Below are 26,646 nucleotides of genomic sequence, written 5' to 3' on the forward strand. Positions count from 1 at the left end.
GTTAACCGGGGCGGCCGGCCGGATCGAACCACCCAAGCGGAGTCAGGCGCGGCTGCTGCTGCTGCAGCTCCTCGCCACGGTGACACGCGGCAGATCGCTGACGAGAGCCAGAAGCATGGGCCTTGGTCTGCACAGGTCACCGGGGGCTGACGGGTTGGCGCATCATCTCCTGTACACAGGCCTGGAGATTCCACATTGCTATGGCCGAGCCTTCTCGTTGGTCGGCGTTGTGGTCGTCCATCTGGCCACGAAGAGGGCTCCATCCTGCTGCTTTTGCTCGCGAGACCCTGGGCGCACCGCGAGGGGAGACCCCTCGTCTACCCGCCTGGCGCCGTCACAAGAACGTGGAACGTCCGCGGCACGTGTGCGACAAAGAGCTTCACAGCTCCTCGGATTTCTCGAGAGGTCAAAACATTCCCGTGTGTTGACTCGGCGCGCTCATGGTGACGGCGCGGGGGTCACGTGGTACAAGGCGCAAGGGAGGGGGGGTGGCGAGGGGGGTCACGTGGTACAAGGCGCAAGGGGGAGGGGGGGTGGCGAGGGGGGTCACTTGGTACAAGGCGCAAGGGGAGGGGGGGTGGCGAGGGGGTCCACGTGGTACAAGGCGCAAGGGGAGGGGGGGTGGCGAGGGGGGTCACGTGGTACAAGGCGCAAGGGGAGGGGGGGTGGCGAGGGGGGGTGGCGAGGGGTCACGTGGTACAAGGCGCAAGGGGGGGGGGGTGGCGAGGGGGGTCACGTGGTACAAGGCGCAAGGGGAGGGGGGGTGGCGAGGGGGGTCACGTGGTACAAGGCGAAGGGGAGGGGGGGTGGCGAGGGGGGGGGGTGGAGGGGGAGGCGCAGCACCGATTGGCTCGCCGAGTCACCGGCGTCGCAGCGCGGACCAATCGCGTGCCCGGGACGCTCTGTGGAGGAGGGGCGGGGCGCGGGCGAGCCCCCACCCCCTCGCTGGTCACGTGACGCAAGTTTCGCCGTTTGCGAATCGGAAGTCACGCGCGGTCCGTTAGGAACGCCCAGAGAGCTGCTGTTGTTTACTTTTGGTTGTTTACTTTTGTTGTGTATTTGTTGTTGTTTACTTTTGTTGTTGTTACTGTTGCTGCGCCGCTGCTGGTGAGGAGAGCCGTCGAGGGGCTGCTTCTTCTCCCGCGAGGCAATCGTTGACCGTAAGATAGGCCCCAGGTTTAGCGCCCGTGCCGTCACTGCGCGGCGCCAGTGGGATCGCTAAAGCACGCGAGATGTTGCGTTGCTCGCCCGAGTAACGTGGAGTTTCCCACCGCTGGCTGTGCACAGGAGATGAGCGCCGATGCCCTGTGCTGTTAACTCCTTCGCCTGGTCGTGGGTTTGACCCCGACGCCTGCTGCTGTGTATGTGGAGTTGTCGGCGTCTCTCTCCCCGTGGTCGCGTGGATTTGTCTCCGGGTGTCCACATTGATGATGAACTCTCAGGCGCGTTCGTGTTACTTGGCTGCTGCTATGAATGTCCACGCGACGACGACGATGATGATGAGTCACTTTGGTTGAGCTGTCACTGGTGAACAGCGCGGGTCGCTTCGGAAAAAGAGCGACGTGGCAGCTCAGTGCGGCCTTGAGTACAATTAACAAAATTAATTCTAGATTTGAAGCTGTCGTGACTGCAAGGATTCATACTCTTAGGTTTTTTCGGTAAAGTAACGTAGGTAAAAATAAATAATAATAGAAATAAAATAATTATTTTAAAATGATCATTTTATTTCTATTATTGAACCTAAGAGTAACAAAATTAAGTTTCGAGTAAGCTCGTTGGGAGAGCCGTCAGCTCCGAGGGTCCTGCCCGACTCGCTCGCAACAAGAGGCGACGTTTCCCTGCGGCGAGATAGTTAACTTACCTCGCGTGGAAAGATAAGAATAGGTTTTACCCACTTCTGTCAATAATTAAACAGGAGTTGTGTTCAGATGCTCAAACGACAAATAGATACATACCTTTTGCAACACGGCATCGTCAAGTCCGCATTAACCACACGTTACTTGCGGCAAAACATGCTCTCTGATAATATAATGTGTGCATTGTCTTTGATACGGATTGACCCTCACCAGAGACAGCCTTTTTATGGCCTCATCTCACCACCAGTGTTAGACTAGAGAACGCCAAGAGGCGAACAGTACAAAGGAAATGCAAGTATCAGAGCACTTACAGCTCGGGTCAAGAGTTATATCTATGGGACCTTTTTGCCAGTATCCTGATATACAGGAATTTGTGAGTTCCATCCCGACCCTGACGCCTGCTGTATATTTGGAGTTGGTGTGTCTCTCCCCATGGCAGCGTGGATTTTGCTTCGGGTCCTCCGGTTTTTCCCTCAAAATTTGTAATAAACATCACGTGTTTCGAGTAGATGGTTGCTATACATTTCCACACGATGATAAACCACTTTTTTGAGATATCATTTGTGATGACCAGGTCACTTCTGAAAAATCGCTACATAGCTCAGTGGGCCTTACCTGTAAAATAAATTGTAGTTTAGTTTTAGTGTGATCCCAATTGAGTAATTTTCAGGGGCTTGTTCAGCATTGAAATGCCTTGGCCAAAACCAGTTTCCACTGTGTGTGTGTGGGTTTAGCTATGGGAGTAGGAAATCAGAGAACCCGGAGGAAACCCACTCGGAACCGGGGGAGACAGCGTACAAACTGCACCACGCAGTGGCGCCAGTCGGGACTCGAACCCAGGGGTCTCTTGCTTGTGAGGCACGAGTGTCACCACCACCACCACACCACCCTATGCGAAGTATTTCTTGTGACGCCTGTGCAGTTTGTTCGCCTATGATGTCGAGCGTGTGAATGTGGAGTTTCTATGATCTCTCTCCCTCCAATTCTGCGTGGAGTTTCTCTGGATTCTGCTGTTTTCCTCCCAAGGTAAACACTTGCAGTGGAACTGGTACTAGCCAAAAAAACCCCAGGGCTGAAAATGTACCTGCGAATTACTTGACTGGGATCACACTGGACATTTGTGAAAAAGAGCTTCATAGCTCATCGGATTCATCCAGCATAAATACATTTCAAATTCACAGCAGCAGCAGCATCGCCCCCTTACTGCAAAAACTTGGTAGAACCCTCCTGGTTGAACATGCGAAAGCATAACAATACCGTAATAACGAATACATGTCCAACTTGTCCTAGACATTGATGTAGAAACTGGTTCTCTGCAGCGTTGACATGCGGCGCTACCAGAGGGGCGGCCACTCCCCAGGCATCGGCGTGCTGCTGCTGGGCGTCGAAATGCTCCGCTTCGGCCTCCACCGCATTCCGCCCGTGACGCTGGGCGCCATCGGCCTCAACGCCCTCCTGTTCATGGCGCCATGGGGCGGCCCCCACGCCACCTGCCTGGGCGTGGAGGCCGTGTGGGGTGGTTGCGATTGGCGGCGCCTGGCGCTGGCGCCCGTGCACCACGCCGACGACATGCACCTCTACTTCAACATGATTTCCGCGCTGTGGAAGGGCGTTGCGCTGGAGGGCCGGCTGGGCAGCGTGCGTTTCGGCACCCTGCTGCTGGTGTTGTCAGCGCTGACCGGCGTGGTGCAACTAGCGCTGGCCGCCGCGCTGGCCTTCGCCACGGGCAGCTACTCCTACATGGAGCAGTGCGCCATCGGTTTCTCCGGTAGGCACTACCCCCCCCCCCCCCCCCCCCCGTGCCGCAGGAGTGCCAGAATTCTCGTGTGAAATGCCCTGGAGATTCGAGAGCCTGCTGAACATCTGTGAGAAAGAGCTTTACAGCTCATCGGATACCTCCAGCATAAATTTTCTCAAATGGAGCAGACCATCTTGTTCCGGCATCATAGGCCCAATTTTGCCTAATAAAAAAATATATATCCATAATAGACGTTTTTGGGTTAGATCACGTAAATATATAAATATGTATTTAAAACCTGCCACCATCCGACACAGCCAACTAGTAAGGGTTGTCACGTAAACAGAACATGCCAATTCGTCACCAGTACAGCACACCGGTGTGTTGGAGAGCCAAGCCGCAACATTTACAAACAGTACGACGTTTCGCCAGTAATTACAACTAGCTTCAGGCGACAGCCAGATTTGTGGAGAAGTCTTACTGTTTCGTTCCTTATATAGAGGCGTAGATGTGTTGACCACCCTTCTGCGCTTTTGCACAATTTGGGGGGGGGATTACTGAGGCAACGTACATTATTCATGTGCATTATGCGAGCATGTGCATTATGTGACGACCCTTATTAGTTGATTGTGTCGGGTGGTGGCGGGTTTTAAGGACACATTTATTTTTTTACACGCTCTAACCCAAAAACCTCTCATGGATGATATTGGTCGTGAAAGCCTACGGGTTAAACCAAAAAATATATACGACTCAATTGGGATCACACATAGCAGCAGCGATCATCACCCCCACTGGCAGACTGATGCCCACTTGCAGGCCAGGTGTTGAGTTACAGGGTGGGGGGGGGGGGGGGGGGGGGGGGGGGGGGGGCTTCCCTCTGAACTTTTGAGATGCGATGGAGCCTGCCGTGAAGGGCGCCACATCAGAGACAAAATGAGGGTGACCTCGGCGTGCCTCGCACCTGCCCCCCCGCTGCACCCCGTGCCCTCCAGGTGTCCTGTTTGGACTCAAGGTGATCAACAACCACTACAACCCTGGCGGAGTGACCTACGTGATGAACACATTCCCCGTGCAGAACCGCTACGCATGCTGGGCCGAGCTCGTCGTCATCCACCTGCTGGTACCCAGGTCTGCACGCCCCCCCGCTCTCCCCCCCTTGGGTCAATTCCATCGCACGCACCCCTCATGAACGTTGGTTTACATGGGAGCTTAGGCTTTTTGTGGAACTGACCCCCTGAGCCTCAAGCTACAAAACATCCCGGTGTGGCCGGAAAAAAACTTTCCCGGTAGGTTCATAATAAAACTAAAAAAATATTAAAACTATATTTTAATTTTTCCAGGTAAGGTCCGCTGAGCTGTGTAGCTCTTTTTTTAAAAAGCAGACTTGGCCAGAAATGATCGCTTAATGGAGTTTATCATGTGGAAATGTATAGCAGCAGCTAAATACTCAAAACACGTGATTCTAAATGTGGAGGGGAAAACCTTGAGGACCGAGGATAAAAATCCATGCGACCACTGGGAGAACAAATATACAGACGTCAGGGTTTGAATCAAATCCACGACTTCCTGTATACCAGGGGAGATAGTTAACATCTCGCCACCACAGCGCTATGACTGTATGTGATCCAATAATGCATCTTCAGCCATAATGGCCGTGTCCCGGTGGACCCTTGCTGAAGCTTCAGTGAAAATCGGGATTTTGTCACTGTTTTAAAACTCCCTGGCTTCCTGCTTGACCCTTGATGATGCGAGTGGGTAGAGCTACCCGAGTAGTGGGATGGGTTACCTGAGCAGTGGGTGGAGCCTACACCTCACCTATAGCTTCCAAAACGCCTCACCTGAAACCATAACTCACAGGCGCAATGACCTGAACGCCAAAATGCTTGGCAACTTCACTTAAAATGCAGGTGATGAGCCGCCGCATGGCGATCTCAATAATTGGGGGGGCAGAGACGCTTGGATTCTAGATGTTCTAAACCTAACACCCCCCCCCCCCCCCCGTCTCTTCTTCTTTCTGTCTCCCCTCTCTCCTCTCTCTGTGTGTGCAGGGCGTCATTCATCGGGCACCTGTCAGGGATCCTCGTGGGCCTTTTCTACGTGCACAGTCCTCTGCGTTGCCTGCTGGACAGTACGCCTCTCCCCCTCGCCTCTCCCCCTCGCCTCCCTCTCCCCCTCGCCTCCCTCTCCCCCTCGCCTCTCCCCCTCGCCTCCCTCTCCCCCTCGCCTCTCCCCCTCGCCTCTCCCCCTCGCCTCCCTCTCCCCCTCGCCTCTCCCCCTCGCCTCTCCCCCTCGCCTCCCTCTCCCCCTCGCCTCCCTCTCCCCCTCGCCTCCCTCTCCCCCTCACCTCTCCCCCTCGCCTCCCTCTCCCCCTCGCCTCTCCCCCTCGCCTCTCCCCCTCGCCTCTCCCCCTCGCCTCCCTCTCCCCCTCGCCTCCCTCCCCCTCGCCTCCCTCTCCCCCTCGCCTCTCCCCCTCGCCTCCCTCTCCCCCTCGCCTCTCCCCCTCGCCTCTCCCCCTCGCCTGCCTCTCCCCCTCGCCTCTCCCCCTCGCCTCCCTCTCCCCCTCGCCTCTCCCCCTCGCCTCTCCCCCTCGCCTCCCTCTCCTCCTCGCCTCTCCCCTCCCCTCGCCTCCCTCTCCCCCTCGCCTCCCTCTCCCCCTCGCCTCTCCCCCTCGCCTCTCCCCCTCGGCTCTCCCCCTCGCCTCTCCCCCTCGCCTCCCTCTCCCCTCGCCTCCTCTCCCCTCGCCTCCCTCTCCCCCTCGCCTCCCTCTCCCCCTCGCCTCCCTCTCCCCCTCGCCTCCCTCTCCCCCTCGCCTCCCTCTCCCCCTCGCCTCCCTCTCCCCCTCGCCTCCTCCCCCTCGCCTCCCTCTCCCCCTCGCCTCCCCCTCGCCTCCCTCTCCCCTCGCCTCTCCCCCTCGCCTCTCCCCCTCGCCTCTCCCCCTCGCCTCCCTCTCCCCCTCGCCTCTCCCCCTCACCTCTCCCCCTCGCCTCCCTCTCCCCCTCGCCTCTCCCCCTCCCTCTCCCCCTCACCTCTCCCCCTCGCCTCTCCCCCTCGCCTCCCTCTCCCCCTCGCCTCCCTCTCCCCTCGCCTCCCTCTCCCCCTCGCCTCTCCCCTCGCCTCTCTCTCCCCCTCGCCTCTCCCCCTCGCCTCTCCCCCTCGCCTCTCCCCCTCGCCTCCCTCTCCCCCTCGCCTCCCTCTCCCCCTCGCCTCCCTCTCCCCCCTCGCCTCTCCCCCTCGCCTCTCCCCCTCGCCTCTCCCCCTCGCCTCTCCCCCTCGCCTCCCTCTCCCCCTCGCCTCTCCCCCTCGCCCTCTCCCCCTCGCCTCTCCCCCTCGCCTCTCCCCCTCGCCTCTCCCCCTCACCTCTCCTCCTCGCCTCCCTCTCCCCCTCGCCTCCCTCTCCCCCCTCGCCTCTCCCCCTCGCCTCCCTCTCCCCCTCGCCTCTCCCCCTCGCCTCTCCCCCTCGCCTCTCCCCCTCGCCTCCCTCTCCCCCTCGCCTCCCTCTCCCCCTCGCCTCCCTCTCCCCCTCGCCTCTCCCCCTCGCCTCCCTCTCCCCCCCTCGCCTCTCCCCCTCGCCTCTCCCCCTCGCCTCCCTCTCCCCCTCGCCTCTCCCCCTCGCCTCTCCCCCTCGCCTCCCTCTCCCCCCTCGCCTCTCCCCCTCACCTCTCCCCTCGCCTCCCTCTCCCCCTCGCCTCTCCCCCTCGCCTCTCCCCCTCACCTCTCCCCTCGCCTCTCCCCCTCGCCTCCCTCCCCCTCGCCTCCCTCTCCCCCTCGCCTCCCTCTCCCCCTCGCCTCTCCCCCTCGCCTCCCTCTCCCCCTCGCCTCTCCCCCTCGCCTCTCCCCCTCGCCTCCCCCCCGCCTCCCTCTCCCCCCTCGCCTCCCTCTCCCCCTCGCCTCCCTCTCCCCCTCGCCTCTCCCCTCGCCTCTCCCCCTCGCCTCCCTCTCGCCTCCCTCTCCCCCTCGCCTCTCCCCCTCGCCTCCCTCTCCCCCTCGCCTCCCTCTCCCCCTCGCCTCTCCCCCTCGCCTCCCTCTCCCCCTCGCCTCTCCCCCCTCGCCTCTCCCCCTCGCCTCCCTCTCCTCCTCGCCTCTCTCTCCCCTCACTCTCCCCCCTCGCCTCCCTCATCCCCCTCGCCTCCCTCTCTCCCCCTCGCCTCCTCTCCCCTCGCCTCCCCTCTCCCCCTCTCCTCGCTCTCTCCCCCTCGCCTCCCTCTCCTCCCCCTCGCCTTCCCCTCTCCTCCCTCGCCCCCTCGCCCCTCGCTCTCCCCCTCGCCTCCCTCTCCCCCTCGCTCTCTCCCCCTCGCCTCTCCCCCTCGCCTCCCTCTCCCCCTCGCCTCTCCCCCTCGCCTCTCCCCCTCCCTCCCTCTCCCCCTCGCCTCTCCCCCTCGCCTCCTCCCCCCTCCCTCTCCCCCTCAGCCCTCCCCTCGCCCTCTCCCCTCGCCTCTCCCCTCCGCCTCTCCCCCTCACCTCCCTCTCCCCCTCGCCTCCCTCTCCCCCTCGCCTCCCTCTCCCCCTCGCCTCCCTCTCCCCCTTCGCTCTCTCCCCCTCGCCTCCCTCTCCCCCTCGCCTCTCCCCCTCGCCTCCCTCTCCCCCTCGCCTCTCCCCCTCGCCTCCCTCTCACCCCTCCCTCTCCCCTCGCCTCCCTCTCCCCCTCGCCTCTCCCCCGCTCCCTCTCCCCCTCGCCTCTCCCCCTCGCCTCCCTCTCCCCCTCGCCTCCCCTCGCCTCCCTCTCCCCCTCGCCTCTCCCCCTCGCCTCCCTCTCCCCCTCGCCTCTCCCCCTCGCCTCCCTCTCCCCCCTCGCCTCTCCCCCTCGCCTCCCTCTCCCTCTCCCCTCGCCTCTCCCCCTCGCCTCCCTCTCCCCCTCGCCTCTCCCCCTCGCCTCCCTCTCCCCCTCGCCTCTCCCCCTCGCCTCTGGCTGCAGAATCAGAATCGTCGGAATTTATTTACTTGTACTCGTGGAATCTGATGAGCCGTAAAGCTCTTTTTCACAGATGTCCGGTTTCACGGGCTGGCTTAGGTCGGGGGCCACGTCGCGGAGTGACGGAGCGAGTTTGAGACGGACTTCTTAAACATATCGCAGGCATTTCCTGCCCCAATGGCCATTGAGGCGGTGCTCAACCCCTGAGTCGGAGGTGCAGATTCCACATTACTATAGCAGGGCGGGTATTTTCGGAGGACAGCCGCTGTTGATCTCTACCCTCCAATGTGGTGCTTATTTGATTGACCCCCGGAGGGAGGGCTGATGGGCTCAGTCAATCCCCCCCACAACCAGCATGTGGATTCGCCACCATGGAACCCCATGGTGGTGAGATGTTAGCTACCTCGCCTGGTATACAGGAGGTCGTGGGTTTAATCCCGACCCTGACGCCTGCTGTATATTTGGAGTTTTCGTGTGTCTCTCTCTCCCCGTGGTCGCGTGGAATTTCCTCCGGTTTTTCCCTACACGTTTAGAATCAATGTCACGCGTTTAGAGTATTTGGCTGCTAGTATACATTTTTACGTGATATAGCCAGCACGCTTCTGAAAAAGCTGTAGAGCTCAGTGGGCCATACCTGGTAAAATAATGAAATAGTTTTGGTAGTTTAGTCCGGTTTCTGCGAGCTACTCGCTCCATCGCTGAGCCCCCTGGCCTGGTCCCGGAGTCGTGAAGCATTTGGTGACCTTCGCCACGAACCCTGTGACCTGAGTTTCATTCCTGGACAGGGCGGCACCGCTCCAACCGACACGCAACGACAAAGGTCCCCCATGTCGCCTGCACAAGTGCTCTTAGCGAGCACCTACAAAGGCCGGCGTGGAGCACCATGCTCGGCCGCCTTTGTCTCCCCATTTCTGATGTTTAAGGGTGAGTCGAACTTGGGGAGGCTCGGGACCAGTTTAGATATTCATCACCGATTTTGGGAATCAAACTTGGCAGTGCGCTAACCACTGGACCACCGCTGGCAAGACCAAGATCGCCTGTATAGCCTGAACAGACTGTTGTGGCAAGTGCTGTTAGCGAGCACCTATGAAGGCCGGCACGGCACACGAGGGGGTGGATCGCCAGTACCACGTCCGGCCGCCTTTGTCTCCCTAGTGGCGATGTTTACACGTCACACCAGGTACTCATTTGAGGCTGAGTCGACCTAGGGGAGGCCCAGGTTCACATAATCGTCACCGGTGTTGGCCGTGAGCGGGAATCGAACTCAGGTGGCTGGGTTCATAGCACAGCACACTAACCACTACCCTACCGCTACTCACTGTCGACTGGCACACATACAGACACATGCACTCTCCTCCCTCCCATCGTTCCACGATGGCAGCATCAATAATTACACGGTTTATGTCGCGTAGATGCCGTGGTGTTTGGGTCAAGAATCCTGCGCAGAGTATTCTACAGCGACCATGCTGGTGAGTGGGGGGGGGGGCGTTGAGGATGAAGGGGGGTGTGTGGGTTTGGGGCGGTGTGGAGCAAATCGCTGCCGAGCAGGTGGAGGCGAGCGTGTCGGCAAAGCCATGCCGTCGTTGTCGCGTTGTTGGCCACACTGCGGTTCGCCCTTTGGGGCCTCCGGGGTTTGGCTTGTAAGTGTTGCGAGAGAGGTCCCGGGCCTTGACACAACGTGGCGTGCTGTGTGTGTATCGTCGTGCTGCGCATGTGCGTGTAGTCGCGCGTGTTGGCGTGCGGGTGGCCATGTGCGTGCTTGTGCCGGTGAGTGAGTTTGCGCGTGCGCTTTGGTTCCTGTGAATGCTCTGTCTGGTGCGCGCTTGCGTGCGTGTATTTTTTTTGCGTCTTTTGATCTGAGTTGCGTGTGATACCCCTTGTGTACACGTGTGCACGTGCTTTCCGTGAGTGTGTTCTCCGTGAGCGTGTTATGCCCCGCTGTGTCTCGTGGGACATAAATAATATGTGATGGTGCGGAGAGGGCACGGGGGGAGGAGCAGAGGAGGAGCGCCGTGCCTGCGCGTGCGTGCGAGTGCTTGCGAGCGTGTGCGTGCCTGTGCGCGCATGCGCTTGCATGCGTGCGTGCGAGCGTGCGCGTGCTTGCCTGCGCTTGCGTGCGTGTCGACCGATATTGCAAATCAATGTCCCCTTTACGATTCTAGGAATCGTCACCATTCCTTGGCCAGATTAGTTTACCGGATCGATTGCTCCTCAGTGCTCTCCAACTAAGGTTGCAAACTTGCGTGCGTCAGCTCCGTCTGTATCGCTGTCTGTCACGCGGGGGTCACGATAACTCGTCAGGAAGATCTGAACTCAAAGTGTAAAGTTGCGTGGCTATCGGGGAACTCACCTTTGGAAAAAAACTAGCCACGTTCAAAGCGCCGCCCCAAGCCATTAAAATTGGTGCCGAACAGAGAAAAGCCTTTGGCTCAGGCGCCCCGCGCGCACCTCTCCCTGCGAGGCCACCGCACATGGTGTTCCTTACCACCGTGTGGCACAGTTCCGTTGCTCTCTGCCACCGGTACTGTCCGCGTAGTGTCACGGGGAGGGGGGACCTGGCCTGCACGTGTCCACCCCGCTCGCTGCCTTTGCTCCGTTTGTAATAATTTGTCGAATTTGGGCCATGACAAGAGTAAACATCGGCGGCGGGCGCCCCCACCACCGCCACCACCGCCATCGTCGCCACCACCACCACATGCGTGCGACTGCCATCAGACGGTACCTACAATATTTATTAGCTCGCCAGGGGGAGGGGCCTGTGGAGGTCTTGGGGGAGGGTTGGGAGGGGCGAAGGGGTGGGTGGTCTGCCACAGAGATTTATCTTTCTTAGGCTGATTTTGCAGAGTAGAGAGAAAGAGATGGAGAGAAGACTCGGATTTGAGAACAAACAAGAGATGAAGACATCACGTTGACCGTTAGGATAAGTAAGTCAGCTTTGGCCGGATGTGACCCGGCTAGAAGACACGATCAGAATCAGAAATATTTATTCATACTTGAACAATCCGATGAGACTGGCGACGGAGTGGCAGCCGAGAGATGGAACGTGCCAGAGAATACATCCTCCGCGGAGATGGAGCGACGACGAAATCGGCTCCTTCCGCCAGCGCACCTTCATTTACTTATTTTAATGACCCGAGACACAAGGATGAGGCCTTGTTTTGCGAGAGCAACCCCAGGGTCGCCAAACGGGCAAACGCAATGTGCCGGACGTGATCGCGTGCGGGCATGGAGATGGCGACGGCTCTTGGAGGGCCTTCATCCAGCAGCGCATGGAGGCCATGGCCGGCTGTGAGGAGCGGAGAAGTCCCCGGCCGGCCCTGAGGCCTGGGGCTGTGCTCAGAATGGCCGAGAGGCGTCTGAATGTTTAAAAAGTCGATGCAGCCGCCCGTGAATGTCTTGCCCTGACACCCTCACAGCGAAACCTGCTCAGCCGCGGGCCCCGGTAGGGAGGGGTGGGGGTGCCAGGGGGAGGGGTGGGGGTGCCAAGGTGGGGGGCGGGGGTGCTGGTGGGAGGGGGGTCCCACCTCCCCGGTTTGGCTAACGACGGGGGAGGAGCGAGGATTTAAATTCGGGAAAGGAAATTGGTTGATTAATGAAGCGGAAATTCAACCAAGATACGAGGAGGAGGAGGTGCACTTGATGTTGTCGTCGGATCTAATGCTTTACCAGTGAAGGTTTAATCGCTTTAGCTTTGTCCATCTGTTTGTCTCTCTGTTCGTCCATCTGTTACTTCCGTCCAGTCCGAGTGACATCGTGGGGAGAGGAATAAGGTGCGTGTGTGTGTCCATATGGCGTCACCCTGTGGGCAACAAGGCCAATCTTTCATCGCTGGATTTTTTATTGCCAAATGTTGGGAAGGCCTTTGATCAGTGCAATCCGGTTTCCTGTACGGCGACTTCCTAGATACCTACGCAACTTTACACTCGCACGCCACTCGCGTTGCATTGTCGTTGCGAGAGTCACCGGGACCTCGAAGCTGCACGCCGCCGACACCATCAAGGCTGGATTATGGACCGGACCAGTGGTTCCAGTGCCCTGGGGCCTCGCACTGCCAGGGGGCCTCCAAGCCTTAGGCCGCGCGCGGTGCATGGCCCACGACCTCCGAAGGAAGTTGAACGCCAGGGCCCTCAATGCGCACATCGCAAGCTGACCACTAGGCCCCTGGGTGCTTATAGCGTGAGCTAACCACTAGGGCCCCCCAGACCCATCAGCGCTTGCAATGTGAGGGCCCCCGGGCCCCTTGGTGTTTAAAATGTGAGCTCACCATTACTGCCCCCCAGACCCCTTGGCGCTTACAGTGTCAGAGCTCCCAGGCCCCTTGGCGTTTTTTAAAGAGTGAGCTGACCACTAGGGCCCCTAGGCTCCTTGGGCTTAAAGCATGATCTGACCACTGGAGCCTCTGGGCCCCTCGGCACCTACAGTGTGAGGGTCCCTGGGCCCCTCCGTGCTTAAAGCGCTAGCTGACCACTCGGGCCCCTGGGCCCCACAGCGCTTACAATGTGAGGCCCCTCGGTGCTTAAAGCGCGAGTTGACCACTCGGGCCCCCAGGCCCCTCGGTGCATACATCAAGCGTAACACCTGGGGCCCCTTGGTACATATAGTGCATGCTTAAAACGAGAGCCTCTCGGAGAGTACAGTGCTTCTGTACAACTTAGCCACTGGTTGGCACGCTACAATATGCTGTGACATGATACAATATTCACCAACAAGTCAGTTCATTCTGCATAACAGGACAGTTTGAAGGGCGTCATTATGGCAAGCCGTTCGTAACTAGCTATCCCTTTATTTTAGCTATCTGCCCATTTTCCCTAGCTAGCTGCCCATATGATTCAGCTTGTTAACAGAATTTAGATAGCGAGCTGCCATTTTTGCCAGCTAGCTGCCCCTACAACCAAATTGGCTGCACTAAAAAGCCAGCTAGTGAGACCGAGGGCTCTTCATTTGTTGAGAGCTTAGCTGTTGACAAATTATAAAAAATACACCGCGGTTTTGTGAAACATAAAAAAAAATGCCAAAAGCTATATTTTTTCATACATTAACACATATATAAGAGACCCAATCCATACTTAAATATTAAGGAAAACCCCATTCATTTTTTCCATAGACCGTCTGTTTTTAGATCCACGGAAGTAGATAATGCTAACGTTGACATGCAAATTGTTGACAGCTCTTTTTCCCCTTCCCATCGATGGGGTGTGGCCTATGTGCATAGTTTCCACCACGTAATTTCACTGACATTAGAAACCTTTGGTGGTTTTTCAGCCAAAAAAAAAGTTATCTTTTGTATTTCAAGCAACATAATTATCTCTGTGTCAGGCGGGTTTATAAGACATTTCTTGGTAGGAAAAGCCACAGACATGTCCGTTTTCTTGCTTGGTACGCCACAGTAATATATTCAGATACTTTTTTCATCTTTTTCTAAAACAACAGCCTTTTTAAAGGCTATTTCAACAATCTCTCCTAAGGGTTATTTTCGAACAGCCTTTTTAAAGGGTTGGGGTTATATTCTGTCATGTGCTTTTCTATGTTTTTCTTTTATCTACTCAAAGTTGCCTTTAGGTACAAGTACACTATAAAATACTACCACTTGATTGTATTTTCCAACAACAGTATTTGAATGGTGTCATTATTAATATATATTAATTCAATTATTATTTAATAAGTATTGAGATATTCTATAAATATATTCATATAAATAGCATACTTGTTCTGAAATATGGACCGCAAACGTTGGAATAGTGGTGCTTCCAAAAGGAAAGACAAAGAAAAGGAGGCAAGAGGCAGTTTTGCTTCAGAGTGTTTTATTCATTGCCAACTTCTTTCAAAAACCCTCTGATAGTAATAATGATCACAGCAGCACTATTGTCAGCTGTGGGTAGGACCTAGTTCAGTTTCCAGTAATGTCACTCCCCCAGAGCCAACCTTTGAAGGCAAACCCTCAACAGCTAATGGTATACAAGAACCATTTCCACCTCAGGAGCAGTTGGGCAGTTCACAAGAATCAAATCAGCAACCAAGCCATTCCTGGTGCTCTGAGGTCACTGACCCTGCTTTATGGCAAAGCACTTCCAGTGACATTGTTAAGTCAGTTATTGAAAGAGGAGCATTCCCCTTCCAAAACCACAGGGGAAAATACCCGGCTTCAGTCCGAGATAGAACGCTTGGTGGAAAGACTAGAAGTTTCAACAATGAACTTCTGAACCGTATATTGCCAAATGGGCAGAAGGTTTCTAGACAGTGGCTACTGTACTCACCCTCAACAGGTTATGTGTACTGTTTTGCATGCAAATTGTTCTGAAGCAAGCTCGGTGGCTTTAGTCAGGGGTTTAATGACTGGAAGCACTCTGAAAGAATAGGGGAACACGAAAAGAGTGCAGAACACAGATCATGCACGCTTGCCTTGCACCAGCGGACAAAGGGCAGTACTATAGATGCAGATCGCATGCAGCAACTTGATGGGAAACGTAAATACTGGAGGGACATTTTGAAAGAGTTGTAGCAGTCATCAAGTTCTTGGGTGAAAGAGGACTTGCGTTTAGGGGAGATGATGAATGGTTTGGGTCAACCCATAACGGTAATTTCCTTGGCATCCTAGAATTGCTATCACAGTTTGATCCATTCTTTGCTGAACATATTAAAAAGTTTGTCATCGACAATATGTGAAGAACTCATTGAGCTAATGGATCAGAAAACGCGCCAAACAATAGCAGATGAGATTCGGGATGCCAAATATTTTTCAATAATTGTTGACTCCACCCCAGACCTGTCACATGTGGACGAATTGACGTTCATATTCCGGTTTGTTAACAGCAGTGGAAATGTGGTGGAGCGATTCCTGGGCTTTGAGCCAATTGAGAGCCACACTGGTAAAAGTTTAACAGACTGTGACTTTGATGGTGGAGGGCCTTGGATTGGACCTCTTAAACTGTAGAAGTCAGTCATGTGACAATGCAAGCAAAATGTCAGGAAAATACAATGGACTACAGGCCCACCTGAAACAAAAACACCCTACAATAGAGTATGTGCCTTGCGCAGTGCATTCACTTAACTTAGTTGGTATTAACACCTTAGACAGCAGTAGCCCAGAGGCTGACGAGTTTTTTTACATGTTGCAGTCACTACACATTTTGCTCTTCATCCACACACGGATGGGGGAAAGTCTTTCGGACAACAGATGTCAGACTGATTTTAAAATCGCTGTCCAGTACTCGGTGGAGTGCTCGGGCAGAGTCGGCCAAGGCACTGTGGAGAAATTCCACTCACATCAGAGAGGCCGCTGGACTATGTGCTAAATTGGACACCTTAGAGATGGTGTTCATGGCACATTTCTGGGACGTCATATCTTGACCAGTTCCACGCTACAAATATGCACCTACAGAGAAGTGACATCTCTGTAGCAGCACAGCTTTTATCTTCATTGAGGGATTTTGTGGCAGGACAGCAAGACCAGTTTGAGGCTTTTGAAAGGGCAGCTGTCTCTCAGTCATATAAGCACGATCGTTAGCGAAAGAGGAAACGCAAAACACTTGCAGATGAGAGCTCAGAGCCAGGTGTGACACTTGAGGGGAGGGAGAAGTTCAAAATAGAAACATTTTAGGTCATTGATCAGCTCGTGGCATGCCTTGAATACCGCTTGGATGCTTACAAGCGTTTGACCAGTCTCTTTGGAGTTCTGCTTATGTCAGATCAGGTGTCTAAAAGTGATATTGTGGACAAGGTAAATGCACTCTCCGCTACATATCCATCAGACCTGGACATGAACTTTGCCAACGAACTAATCCGATTCAAGTCTTTCATGTCTGACTCTGAGGGTGAGAAGTGCCCAACTAAATTGCTTGAGAAGTTGCAGGCACTTAATCTGCAGTCAGTGTTCCTCAATGTTTTCGTGGCACTTCGGATTTTTCTAACTTTGCCAGTGACAAACTGCAAGGGTGAGCAGACATTTTCCCTTTTAGGCAGAATAAAAAATGAGCTGCGGAGTAGCATGTGCCAAACACGTCTCAGCTCATTGTCACTTACGTCAATAGAGTCAGACCTTGTCAGACAGCTAGATTTTGATGATCTAGTGGATGATTTTGCGAGGAGGAAAGCAAGAAAGACACCAATATAGGAAAGGGGCGGCCTCCAAAAGACGTGCCCAGGGGCCTCACCGGACTATGATCCGGCCCTGGACACCATCACCCAGATTTGAAAGGCGTTGAGAAGCAACCGAGTCGGCAAAGTGCATATTTGACTTGCTGACCAGAGTGGGGAAGTATGGTCAAACTACGCGGGTCATATCTTGTAAATCTACGAGACTGCTGTCCTCTTTGGCCCTCTTGGGTTCTCACCCGGTTACACAATTGGCTCGAGAGGTGCGGCCGCCTAAACGTGACAGACACGGTGTGGTGCTGGTAGGCCATGTTTGCACTGAAGGCACCGATCCGGTGTGGTGACGTCGCCGCTGCCGTTGCCCTGACTGAGCGAAGGTCGTGCCACGGGATTTGCGCCTTTTGTTCATCTCGTTGAATTGATGATGACCGGGGCCATCACGTGGCGATTCGCTTGAGACCGCCTCAAGCGGCTTTGGGTGCCGCAGAACCTGGGGGATAAGGAACCGTGCGAGCGTTGCACCGGGACTGCCCCTCGCAATAATGGGATGTCTCATTTGCCACAGCATCCATTGACGTGCGCGCGGGGTGGGTACGCCGTGACCGGAGAGTTGCCCGGAGCAGGTGCGGTTCGTGTGCTGTCGACGGTAACGGCGGCGACGTGGTGCGACGTGCAATCCGTAAAATTTTGACTTAAAACTTTCGTGACTGCAGGAATTCATATTCTTTGGTTCTTTAGGTAAAGTCACGTAGATCGAAAGATCATAATGAAAATAAAGTAAATAAAAATAATAAAATACAAAACACTAATGTAGACTGTAGCCTGGTTCTTAATCGGAGTGAGTGTACTGGCAGTCTATAATGTAGACTGTAGCCTGGTTATTAAGTTTGGTGAGCGGTTTCCGCTCATCCCGTCCGCTCCGAGCCGGCGCCCGTGCACGCGTAACCGGCGCACGTCACCTACGCCTGTCGACCCCCCCCCCTAGACGCCGCGGGATGGCACACCCACCACCGCTACGAGCATCGCAGCGCGGAGTTCCTGAGCTACACGGGCGAGACATCGGAGGACGAGGATCTGCAGGAGGCGATGCGAGCCAGCCTGCGTGACACGAGTGAGCAGCGCCCCCCCACCCTCCCGGGGTTCATTTGGCACTTGGCGTGGGGTGACGGTCAAAGGGGCAGTGCTGCACCACCGAGAGAGAGAGCTCGAGAGAGAGAGTGTATTTAGGGGACCCTTCCTTGTTTCGGAAGAGGTAAGAGTACCCACAATTTACCTCACCCGCTCGCACTGCGACAGGAGTGTGTGCATGGGGTGTGTGAATGCACTCTCACTTCTTGTACATTGCTGCGTCTGTGCGTGTGTGTGTCTTTGTTAGTGAGAGTGTGTGTGAGGAGCGGTTGGCTGCGCTGCTCTATGAACCCGGTGACACGAGTTAAATTCCCACTTAAGGTCACCGAGACCAGTAAGAATTATCTGAACCCGGTCATGTGCCTCCCCTAGGTTAACTCAGCCTCAAATGAGTACCTGGTGTGGTGTGTAAACATCACCACTGGGGAGACAAAGGCGGTCGGGCGTGGTGCTGGCCACCCACCCCCTCGTGTGCCATGTCGGCCTTCATAGGTGCTCGCTAACAACATTTTCCCCAACAGTCTGTTATAGGCTATAGGGGGGATCTTTGTTTTGTGTGTGTGTGCGCGCACGCGTGTGTGTCTATGCATGTGTTTTTTCGCATGTGTTTTTTCGCACACGTATGTGCGTGTGTGCGGGCCGCGGTATTGTCGTGGTTAGTGCACTGCGCTATGAACCCAGCGACCTGAATTCGATTCCCACTCGCAACCAATAGCAAGTGGCGAATATTTCAATTAGTCCTGGGCCTCCCCGAGGTTGATTCGCTACTTCAATGAGTACTCGGTGTGGTGTGCATACATCGGCGCTGGGGAGATAAAAGTGGCTGGGAGTGGTGTTGACCACACCGCTCCCTTGTGTGCAGTGTTGGCCTTCAGGTGCACTTGCCCCAACAGTCCCTTAAAGGCTACACGGGAGATATTTGTCTTTGCGCTCGCTTGTCCGTACGTTTGCATGAATGTGCATGTATATACTTGCATGCGTGTGAATGTGCGTGCGCGCGTGTATGCACGCTGTCACGTGTAAAGCGCTCGCGTGTCTGCGTGCCCCTGTGTGTATGTACGCGCGCTCGTGTGCGCGCGTTCTTTGTGCTGCCGTGCCACTCATTTTTGCGCTCCCTCCTGCACTCCCATCTCCCTCCCGCCGACTCTCCCCGCTTTCCTCCTGACTCCCACTCCTTCCTCTCCCTCACTGCCTCCTCTCCGCTTATTTCTCCAATCACCATCGCCCTCCCGCTGTGCCCCTCACCTCTGTACAGGATCGTTCACCCCCCCTGAGCCGGGATTCCTCTCTCCGGAGGAGCTCAGACGCAGGAGGCTGGAGCGGCTGAGGAGATAGGAGGGTGCCAGCCCGCGGGTGGGCGGGATTGGGCAGGGTGGGGGTTACCGGTGGACAGACGCACTTGCGTCCACTCGCACGCACTCGCCAGCTCACTCACGCACTCATGCACTCACGCACGCACTCGCTCTCTCGCGCGCGCACTCACACTCACTTGCTGTACTAATCGCTCCACTATGCGCAGCCCAGCTTGGGCGATGCCTGACACCGCGGCCACCGCTCGCGGAGAATGCGCTCGTTCGCACGCACACGCACACACTCGCACACTCACGCACGCTAATGCACACACTCTCACAAGCGCACGCACGCACTTGCACATACTTGCACACGCACGCACTCGCACATACTTGCACACGCACACACATTCGCGCGCTCAATACCGTGCGCTCTTTCTTGTCGCAGCAGATGAAACTTTTATTTTCCGTTGTCGTTTTTGGACTAAGTTATTCTCAGGGGTATGGCCGCGAGTGCTCTGCACCGAACGGTTCGCTTGCGTGCCCGAGACGCCCATGGGCATTTCAAGCCGAGCGACCGCCCCAGTTAACGTCGTGTGCCGGTCGCGTTAACCGCGGGAGTTGCCATGAGCCACCCGCTTTTCCCCTCTTCTCCCCCATGGTGGACTTTAAGGATCCCGTGACGCGATTCTAAACGAGTCGGCCGTTGTCCATAGGCCCCTCTCGGTCCAAATTTTTTGCCACATTAAAAACGACACGGCAATTCGCTCTCAATAGTAAAAACACATATCTAAATCGCCACCCAGCTGGCAGACTATACCTGTCATTGAAACAGTGTCTTGCTGGACGTGGCTTGTAGGGGGTTTCATGGCAGGGGGAAGGAGGGGAGGGTGGGCTGATATTTCTGAAGGGGGACCCGGTAATTGGCTACAGAAAGAGCCGTCGATTACGATTTTCTCGTCGATTACAAAAGTCTATTGGCCTGAGATGCTTTCCTGCTCCAGGGAGCGTCGGTGCACCCCGTTTATAGCCCTGAGCAAGTGGTGGAAATTACATGTTCCTATGACAGGGATGAGTCTATCCAAAAGAACCATTGTTGACTCCCACACAAAGTGGTACTAATTTTTTCCAGCTCTAGAGTTTAGTGGATCACGGCACCAGCTCTAGACACAGTTTAGTGACTTACGGTCCCAGCTGTATACACACAGTTTAGTGGCTCACGGTCTTAACTCTAAACACACGGACTTTCGTGACCCGCGGTCCCAGCTGTAGACACAGAGTCTAGTAACTTGCGGTCCTAGCTCTAGATACATGGAGTTTACTGACTCACGGTCCCAGCTCTAGACACAGTTTAGTGACTCACGGTCTTAGCTCTAGACAATGAGTTTAGTGAAACACGGTCCCAGCTCTAGACACACTGAGTTTAGTGACTCACAGTTTAATTCTAGACACATGGACTTTCGTAACCCACGGTCCCAGCTGTAGACACAGAGTCTAGTAACTTGCGGTCCTAGCTCTCGAAGCACGGAGTTTAGTGACTCACGGTCCCAGCTGTAGACACAGTTTAGTGACTCGTCCCAGCTCTAGACACACTGTGTTTAGTGACAACGGTCCCAGCCTGAGACACAGTTTAGGTGATTCAGGGGCCCAACTCTAGAAACACAGTTTAGTGACTCACGGTCTTAACTCTCGACACACAGTGAGTCACTAAACTCTGTCCCAGCTGTAGACACAATGGAGTTTAGTGACTCACGGTTCCAGCTCTAGACACTGAGTTTAGTGACTCACGGTCCGAGTTCTAGACACACTAAGTATTATGACACACGGTCCCAGCTGTTGACACACAGTTTAGCGACTCACAGTCCCAACTCTAGACACAGTTTAGTGACTCACTGTCCCAGCTGTAGACACTGAGTTTAGCGACTCACGCTCTTAACTCTAGACAGAGTTTAGTGACTCACAGTCCCAACTTCAGACACAAAGAGTTGAGTTACTCACGGTCACAGCTCTAGACACAGTTTAGTGACTCATGGTCCCAGCTGTAGACACAGAGTTTAGTGACTCACAGTCCTAGCTCTAGACACACTGAGTTTAGTGACTCACGGTCCCAATTTTAGACACTGAGTTTAGCGACTCATGCTCCCAGCGAGAATTGAGTGACTCACGGTCCCAGCTCTCGACATACATTGTTCAGTGACTCACGGTCTTAACTCTAGACAGAATTTAGCGACTCACGGTCCCAGCTCTAGACACACCGAGGTTAGTGACTCACAGTCCCAACTCTAGACACAGTTTAGTGACTCACTGTCCCAGCTGTAGACACTGAGTTTAGCGACTCATGCTCCCAACTATAGACACAGCATTTAGTGACTCACGGTCCCAGCTTTCGACACACGTCGTTTAGTGACTCACGCTTTTAACTGTAGACAGTTTAGTGACTCACGGTCCCAACTTCAGACACAAAGAGTTGAGTTACTCACGGCCACAGCTCTAGACACAGAGTTTAGTGACTCACGGCCGCAGCTCTAGACATAGTTTAATGACTCACGGTCCGAGTTCTAGACACACTGAGTATTGTGACTCACGGTCCCAGCTGTAGACACTGAGTTTAGTGACTCGTGGTCCCAGCCCGAGACAGAGTTTAGGTTATTCAGGGTCCCAACTCTAGAAACAGTTTAGTGACTCACGGTCGCAGCTATAAACACACTGAGTTTAGTGACTCACAGTCCCAGCTCTAGACACATTGAGTTTAATGACTCACCGTCCCAGCTGTAGATAGAGAGTTTAGTGACTCATGGTCCCAGCTCTAGACACACAGCTTAGTGACTCACGGTCCCAATTCTAGACCCACAGAGTATAGTGACTCACGGCCCCAGCTGTAGACACGGTGAGTTTAGTGACTCACAGCCCCAGCTGTAGACAGTGAGTTTAGTGACTCGTGGTCCCAGCTCTAGACCCACAGAGTATAATCTGGATTTGAAGCTTTCGTGATGCAGGAATCCATACTCTTTGGTTCTTTCGGTAAAGTCACGTAGTTAGAAATTTAAATAAATAACGACGTTTCGATCGCAACACAAGCAATACTCACCCTGATGAGGATTGCTTGTGTTGCGATCGAAACATCGTGATTTGTTTTCTTTTATTTCTATGTACGTGACTTTACCAAAAGAACCAAAGAACACTGAATTTAGCGACTCACGGTCTTAACTCTAGACAGAGTTTAGTGACTCACGGCCGCAGTTCTAGACACACTGAGTTTAGTGACTCACGGTCTGAACTCGAGACGCAAAGTTTGACTCACAGTCCCAGATCAAGACACCGAGTTTAGCGACTCACGGTCCGAGCTCTCGACACAGTGTTTAGTGACTCCCGGTCGCAGCTCTAGACACGCTGAATTTAGTGACTCACGGTCAAAGCTCTAGACAGTGAGTTTAGTGACTCACGGTCTTAGCTCTAGACAGTGAGTTTAGTGACACACGGTCCCAGCTATAGACACGCTGAGTTTAGTGACACATGGTCCCAGCTGTAGACACAGTTTAGTGACTCGTGTTCCCAGCCCGAGACACAGAGTTTAGGTGATTCAGGGTCCCAACTCTAGAAACAGTTTAGTGACTCACGGTCTGAACTCGAGACGCAGAGTTAGACTCACAGTCCCAGATCAAGACACCGAGTTTAGTGACTCACGGCCCCAGCTGTAGACAGAGTTTAGTAGCGCAAGGTCCCAGCTGTAGACACACTGAGTTTAGTGACTCACAGTCCCAACTCTAGACACAGTTTAGTGACTCACTGTCCCAGCTGTAGACACTGAGTTTAGCGACTCATGCTCCCAACTATAGACAGCATTTTAGTGACTCACGGTCCCAGCTCTCGACACACATCGTTTAGTAACTCACGCTCTTAACTCTATACAGAGTTTAGTGACTCACGGTCCCAACTCCAGACACAAAAAGTTGAGTTACTCACGGCCACAGCTCTAGACACAGTTTAGTGACTTACGGTCCGAGTTCTGGACACGCTGAGTTTAGTGACACACGGTCCCAGCTGTAGACACACTGAGTTTAGTGACTCACGGTCCCAGCTCTAGACACAGTTTAGTGACTCGTGGTCCCAGTCCGAGACACAGAGTTTAGGTTATTCAGGGTCCCAACTCTAGAAACAGTTTAGTGACTCACAGTCCCAGCTCTAGACACACCGCGTGTAATGACTCACGGTCCCAGCTGCAGACAAAGAGTTTAGAGACTCATGGTCCCAGCTCTAGACACACAGTTTAGTGACTCACGGTCCCAATTATAGACCCACAGAGTTTAGTGACTCACGGCCCCAGCTGTAGACACGGTGAGTTTAGTGACTCACAGCCCCAGCTGTAGACAGTGAGTTTAGTGACTCGTGGTCCCAGCTGTAGACCCACAGAGCTTAATCTGGATTTGAAGCTTTCGTGATGCAGAAATCCATACTCTTTGGTTCTTTCGGTAAAGTCACGTAGTTAGAAATTAAAATAAATAACGACGTTTCGATCGCAACACAAGCAATACTCACCCTGATGAGGATTGCTTGTGTTGCGATCGAAACATCGTGATTAATTTCTATCTACGTGACTTTACCGAAAGAACCGAAGAACACTGAATTTAGCGACTCATGGTCTTAACTCTAGACAGAGTTTAGTGACTCATGACCGCAGTTCTAGACATACTGAGTTTAGTGACTCACGATCTGAACTCGAGACGCAGAGTTTGACTCACAGTCCCAAATCAAGACACCGAGTTTAGTGACTCACGGCCCCAGCTGTAGACAGAGTTTAGTGGCTCAAGGTCCCAGCCCTAGACACACTGAGTTTAGTGACTATCGGTCCCAGCTCTAGACATCCAGAGTTTAGTGAGTCACGGTCCCAATTCTAGACACTGATTATTCTTTGTTTTTTTCGGTAAAGTCACGTATAAAAATAAAATAATCGAAACGTCGTATGCTATTATTTAATTTATTATTTTATTTTTATACGTGACTTTACCGAAAAAACCAAAGAATAATTCCTGCAGTCACGAAAGCTCCAAAATTAAGATTCTAGACACTGAGTTTAGCGACTCGTGCTCCCAGCGATAGACACAGAATTTAGTGACTCACGGTCCCAGCTCTCGACACATTGTTCAGTGACTCACGGTCTTAACTCTAGACAGAATTTAGTGACTCACAGTCTTGACTCCAGACACACTGAGTTTAGTGACTAAGGGTCCCAACTCTAGACAGAGTTTCGTGACTTACAGTCCCAGCTATAGACAGAATTTAGTGACTCACTGTCTCAGCTCTAGACACACAGAGTTTAGTGACTCACAGTTCCAGCTCTAGACACACAGAGTTTAGTGACTCACGGTCCTAGCTCTAGACACTGAGTTTAGTGACTCACAGTTCCAGCTCTAGACACACTGAGTTTAGGGACTCACGGTCTTAACTCTGGACAGAGTTTCGTGACTCATTGTCCCACCTCTAGACACACTGAGTTTAGCGACTCAAGGCCCCATCTTTAGACACAGTTTAGTGACTCACAGTTCCAACTCGACACAGTTTAGTCATTCACTAACCGAGTTGTATAGACACAGGGTTTAGTGACTCACGGCCCCAACTCTAGACCCACTGAGTTTAGCGACTCTCGGTCCCAGCTATAGACACAGACTTTCGTGACTCACTGTCTCAGCTCTAGTCCCATAGAGTTTAGTGACTTACGGTTCCAGCTGTAGACATATAGTTTAGTGACTCACGGTCTTGACTCCAAACACACAGAGTTTAGTGACTCATGGTCCCAGCTATAGACACACCGAGTTTAGTGACTCACGGTACCAGCTCTAGACACATATTAGTGACTCACGGTCCCAACTCTAGACCCACAGAGTTTACTGTTTCACGGTCCCAACTTTAGACAGTTTAGTGACTCATGGTCGCAGCTCTAAACACAGAATTTAGTAACTCACGACCCCAGCTCTAGACACAGTTTAGTGACTCACAGTCCCAGCTCTAGACACAGTTTAGTGACTCACAGTCCCAGCTCTAGACACAGTTTAGTGACTCACAGTCCCAGCTCTAGACACAGTTTAGTGACTCACAGTCCCAGCTCTAGACACAGTTTAGTGACTCACGGTCCCAGCTCTAGACACAGTTTAGTGACTCACGGTCCCAGCTCTAGACACAGTTTAGTGACTCACAGTCCCAGCTCTAGACACAGTTTAGTGACTCACAGTCCCAGCTCTAGACACAGTTTAGTGACTCACAGTCCCAGCTCTAGACACAGTTTAGTGACTCACGGTCCCAGCTCTAGACACAGTTTAGTGACTCCGATCCAGCTCTAGACCAGTTTAGTGACTCACGTCCCAGCTCTAGACACAGTTTAGTGACTCACAGTCCCAGCTCTAGACACAGTTTAGTGACTCACGGTCCCAGCTATAGACACAGTTTAGTGACTCACAGTCCCAGCTCTAGACACAGTTTAGTGACTCACAGTCCCAGCTCTAGACATAGTTTAGTGACTCACGGTCCCAGCTATAGACACAGTTTAGTGACTCACAGTCCCAGCTCTAGACACAGTTTAGTGACTCACAGTCCCAGCTCTAGACACAGTTTAGTGACTCACAGTCCCAGCTCTAGACACAGTTTAGTGACTCACGGTCCCAGCTCTAGACACAGTTTAGTGACTCACGGTCCCAGCTCTAGACACAGTTTAGTGACTCACGGTCCCAGCTATAGACACAGTTTAGTGACTCACAGTCCCAGCTCTAGACACAGTTTAGTGACTCACAGTCCCAGCTATAGACAGTTTAGTGACTCAGTCCCAGCTCTAGACACAGTTTAGTGACTCACGGTCCCAGCTCTAGACACAGTTTAGTGACTCACAGTCCCAGCTCTAGACACAGTTTAGTGACTCACGGTCCCAGCTCTAGACACAGTTTAGTGACTCACGGTCCCAGCTCTAGACACAGTTTAGTGACTCACGGTCCCAGCTCTAGACACAGTTTAGTGACTCACAGTCCCAGCTCTAGACACAGTTTAGTGACTCAGTCCCAGCTCTAGACACAGTTTAGTGACTCACAGTCCCAGCTCTAGACAGTTTAGTGACTCACAGTCCCAGCTCTAGACACAGTTTAGTGACTCACGGTCCCAGCTCTAGACACAGTTTAGTGACTCACAGTCCCAGCTCTAGACACAGTTTAGTGACTCAGTCCCAGCTCTAGACACAGTTTAGTGACTCACAGTCCCAGCTATAGACAGTTTAGTGACTCACAGTCCCAGCTCTAGACAGTTTAGTGACTCACGGTCCCAGCTCTAGACACAGTTTAGTGACTCACGGTCCCAGCTATAGACACAGTTTAGTGACTCACAGTCCCAGCTCTAGACACAGTTTAGTGACTCACAGTCCCAGCTCTAGACACAGTTTAGTGACTCACAGTCCCAGCTCTAGACACAGTTTAGTGACTCACGGTCCCAGCTCTAGACACAGTTTAGTGACTCACGGTGCCAGCTCTAGACACAGTTTAGTGACTCACAGTCCCAGCTCTAGACACAGTTTAGTGACTCACAGTCCCAGCTCTAGACACAGTTTAGTGACTCACAGTCCCAGCTCTAGACACAGTTTAGTGACTCACCGTCCCAGCT

General features: G+C 53.8%; 2 protein-coding genes across 4 annotated transcripts in view; both read left to right on the top strand.

The window, feature by feature from the left end:
• LOC133357588 (dual specificity tyrosine-phosphorylation-regulated kinase 3-like) overlaps positions 1–26,646 on the top strand; it is a 520,504-nt gene that overhangs the window by 112,995 nt on the left and 380,863 nt on the right. The window lies entirely within an intron of this gene.
• On the top strand, positions 1,266–25,325 carry LOC133357420 (rhomboid-related protein 4-like). 3 transcript variants are annotated; one of them, XM_061575345.1, is made up of 7 exons: positions 1,266–2,882; positions 3,176–3,624; positions 4,587–4,722; positions 5,643–5,722; positions 9,916–9,972; positions 17,580–17,705; positions 18,978–25,325. In XM_061575345.1, the coding sequence occupies exons 1-7, from the start codon at positions 2,821–2,823 to the stop codon at positions 19,055–19,057; spliced, it is 990 nt and encodes a 329-aa protein (XP_061431329.1). In that variant the 5' UTR covers positions 1,266–2,820; the 3' UTR covers positions 19,058–25,325. The 3 variants fall into 3 exon arrangements, with proteins under 3 accessions (XP_061431329.1, XP_061431330.1, XP_061431331.1); XM_061575346.1 differs by having other exon boundaries at positions 1,266–2,709; XM_061575347.1 differs by lacking the exon at positions 1,266–2,882 and having other exon boundaries at positions 2,983–3,624.

Source organism: Lethenteron reissneri, chromosome 58 (assembly GCF_015708825.2).
Source record: "Lethenteron reissneri isolate LAM-NWPU_2019-01 chromosome 58, ASM1570882v1, whole genome shotgun sequence".
NCBI lineage: Eukaryota > Metazoa > Chordata > Hyperoartia > Petromyzontiformes > Petromyzontidae > Lethenteron > Lethenteron reissneri.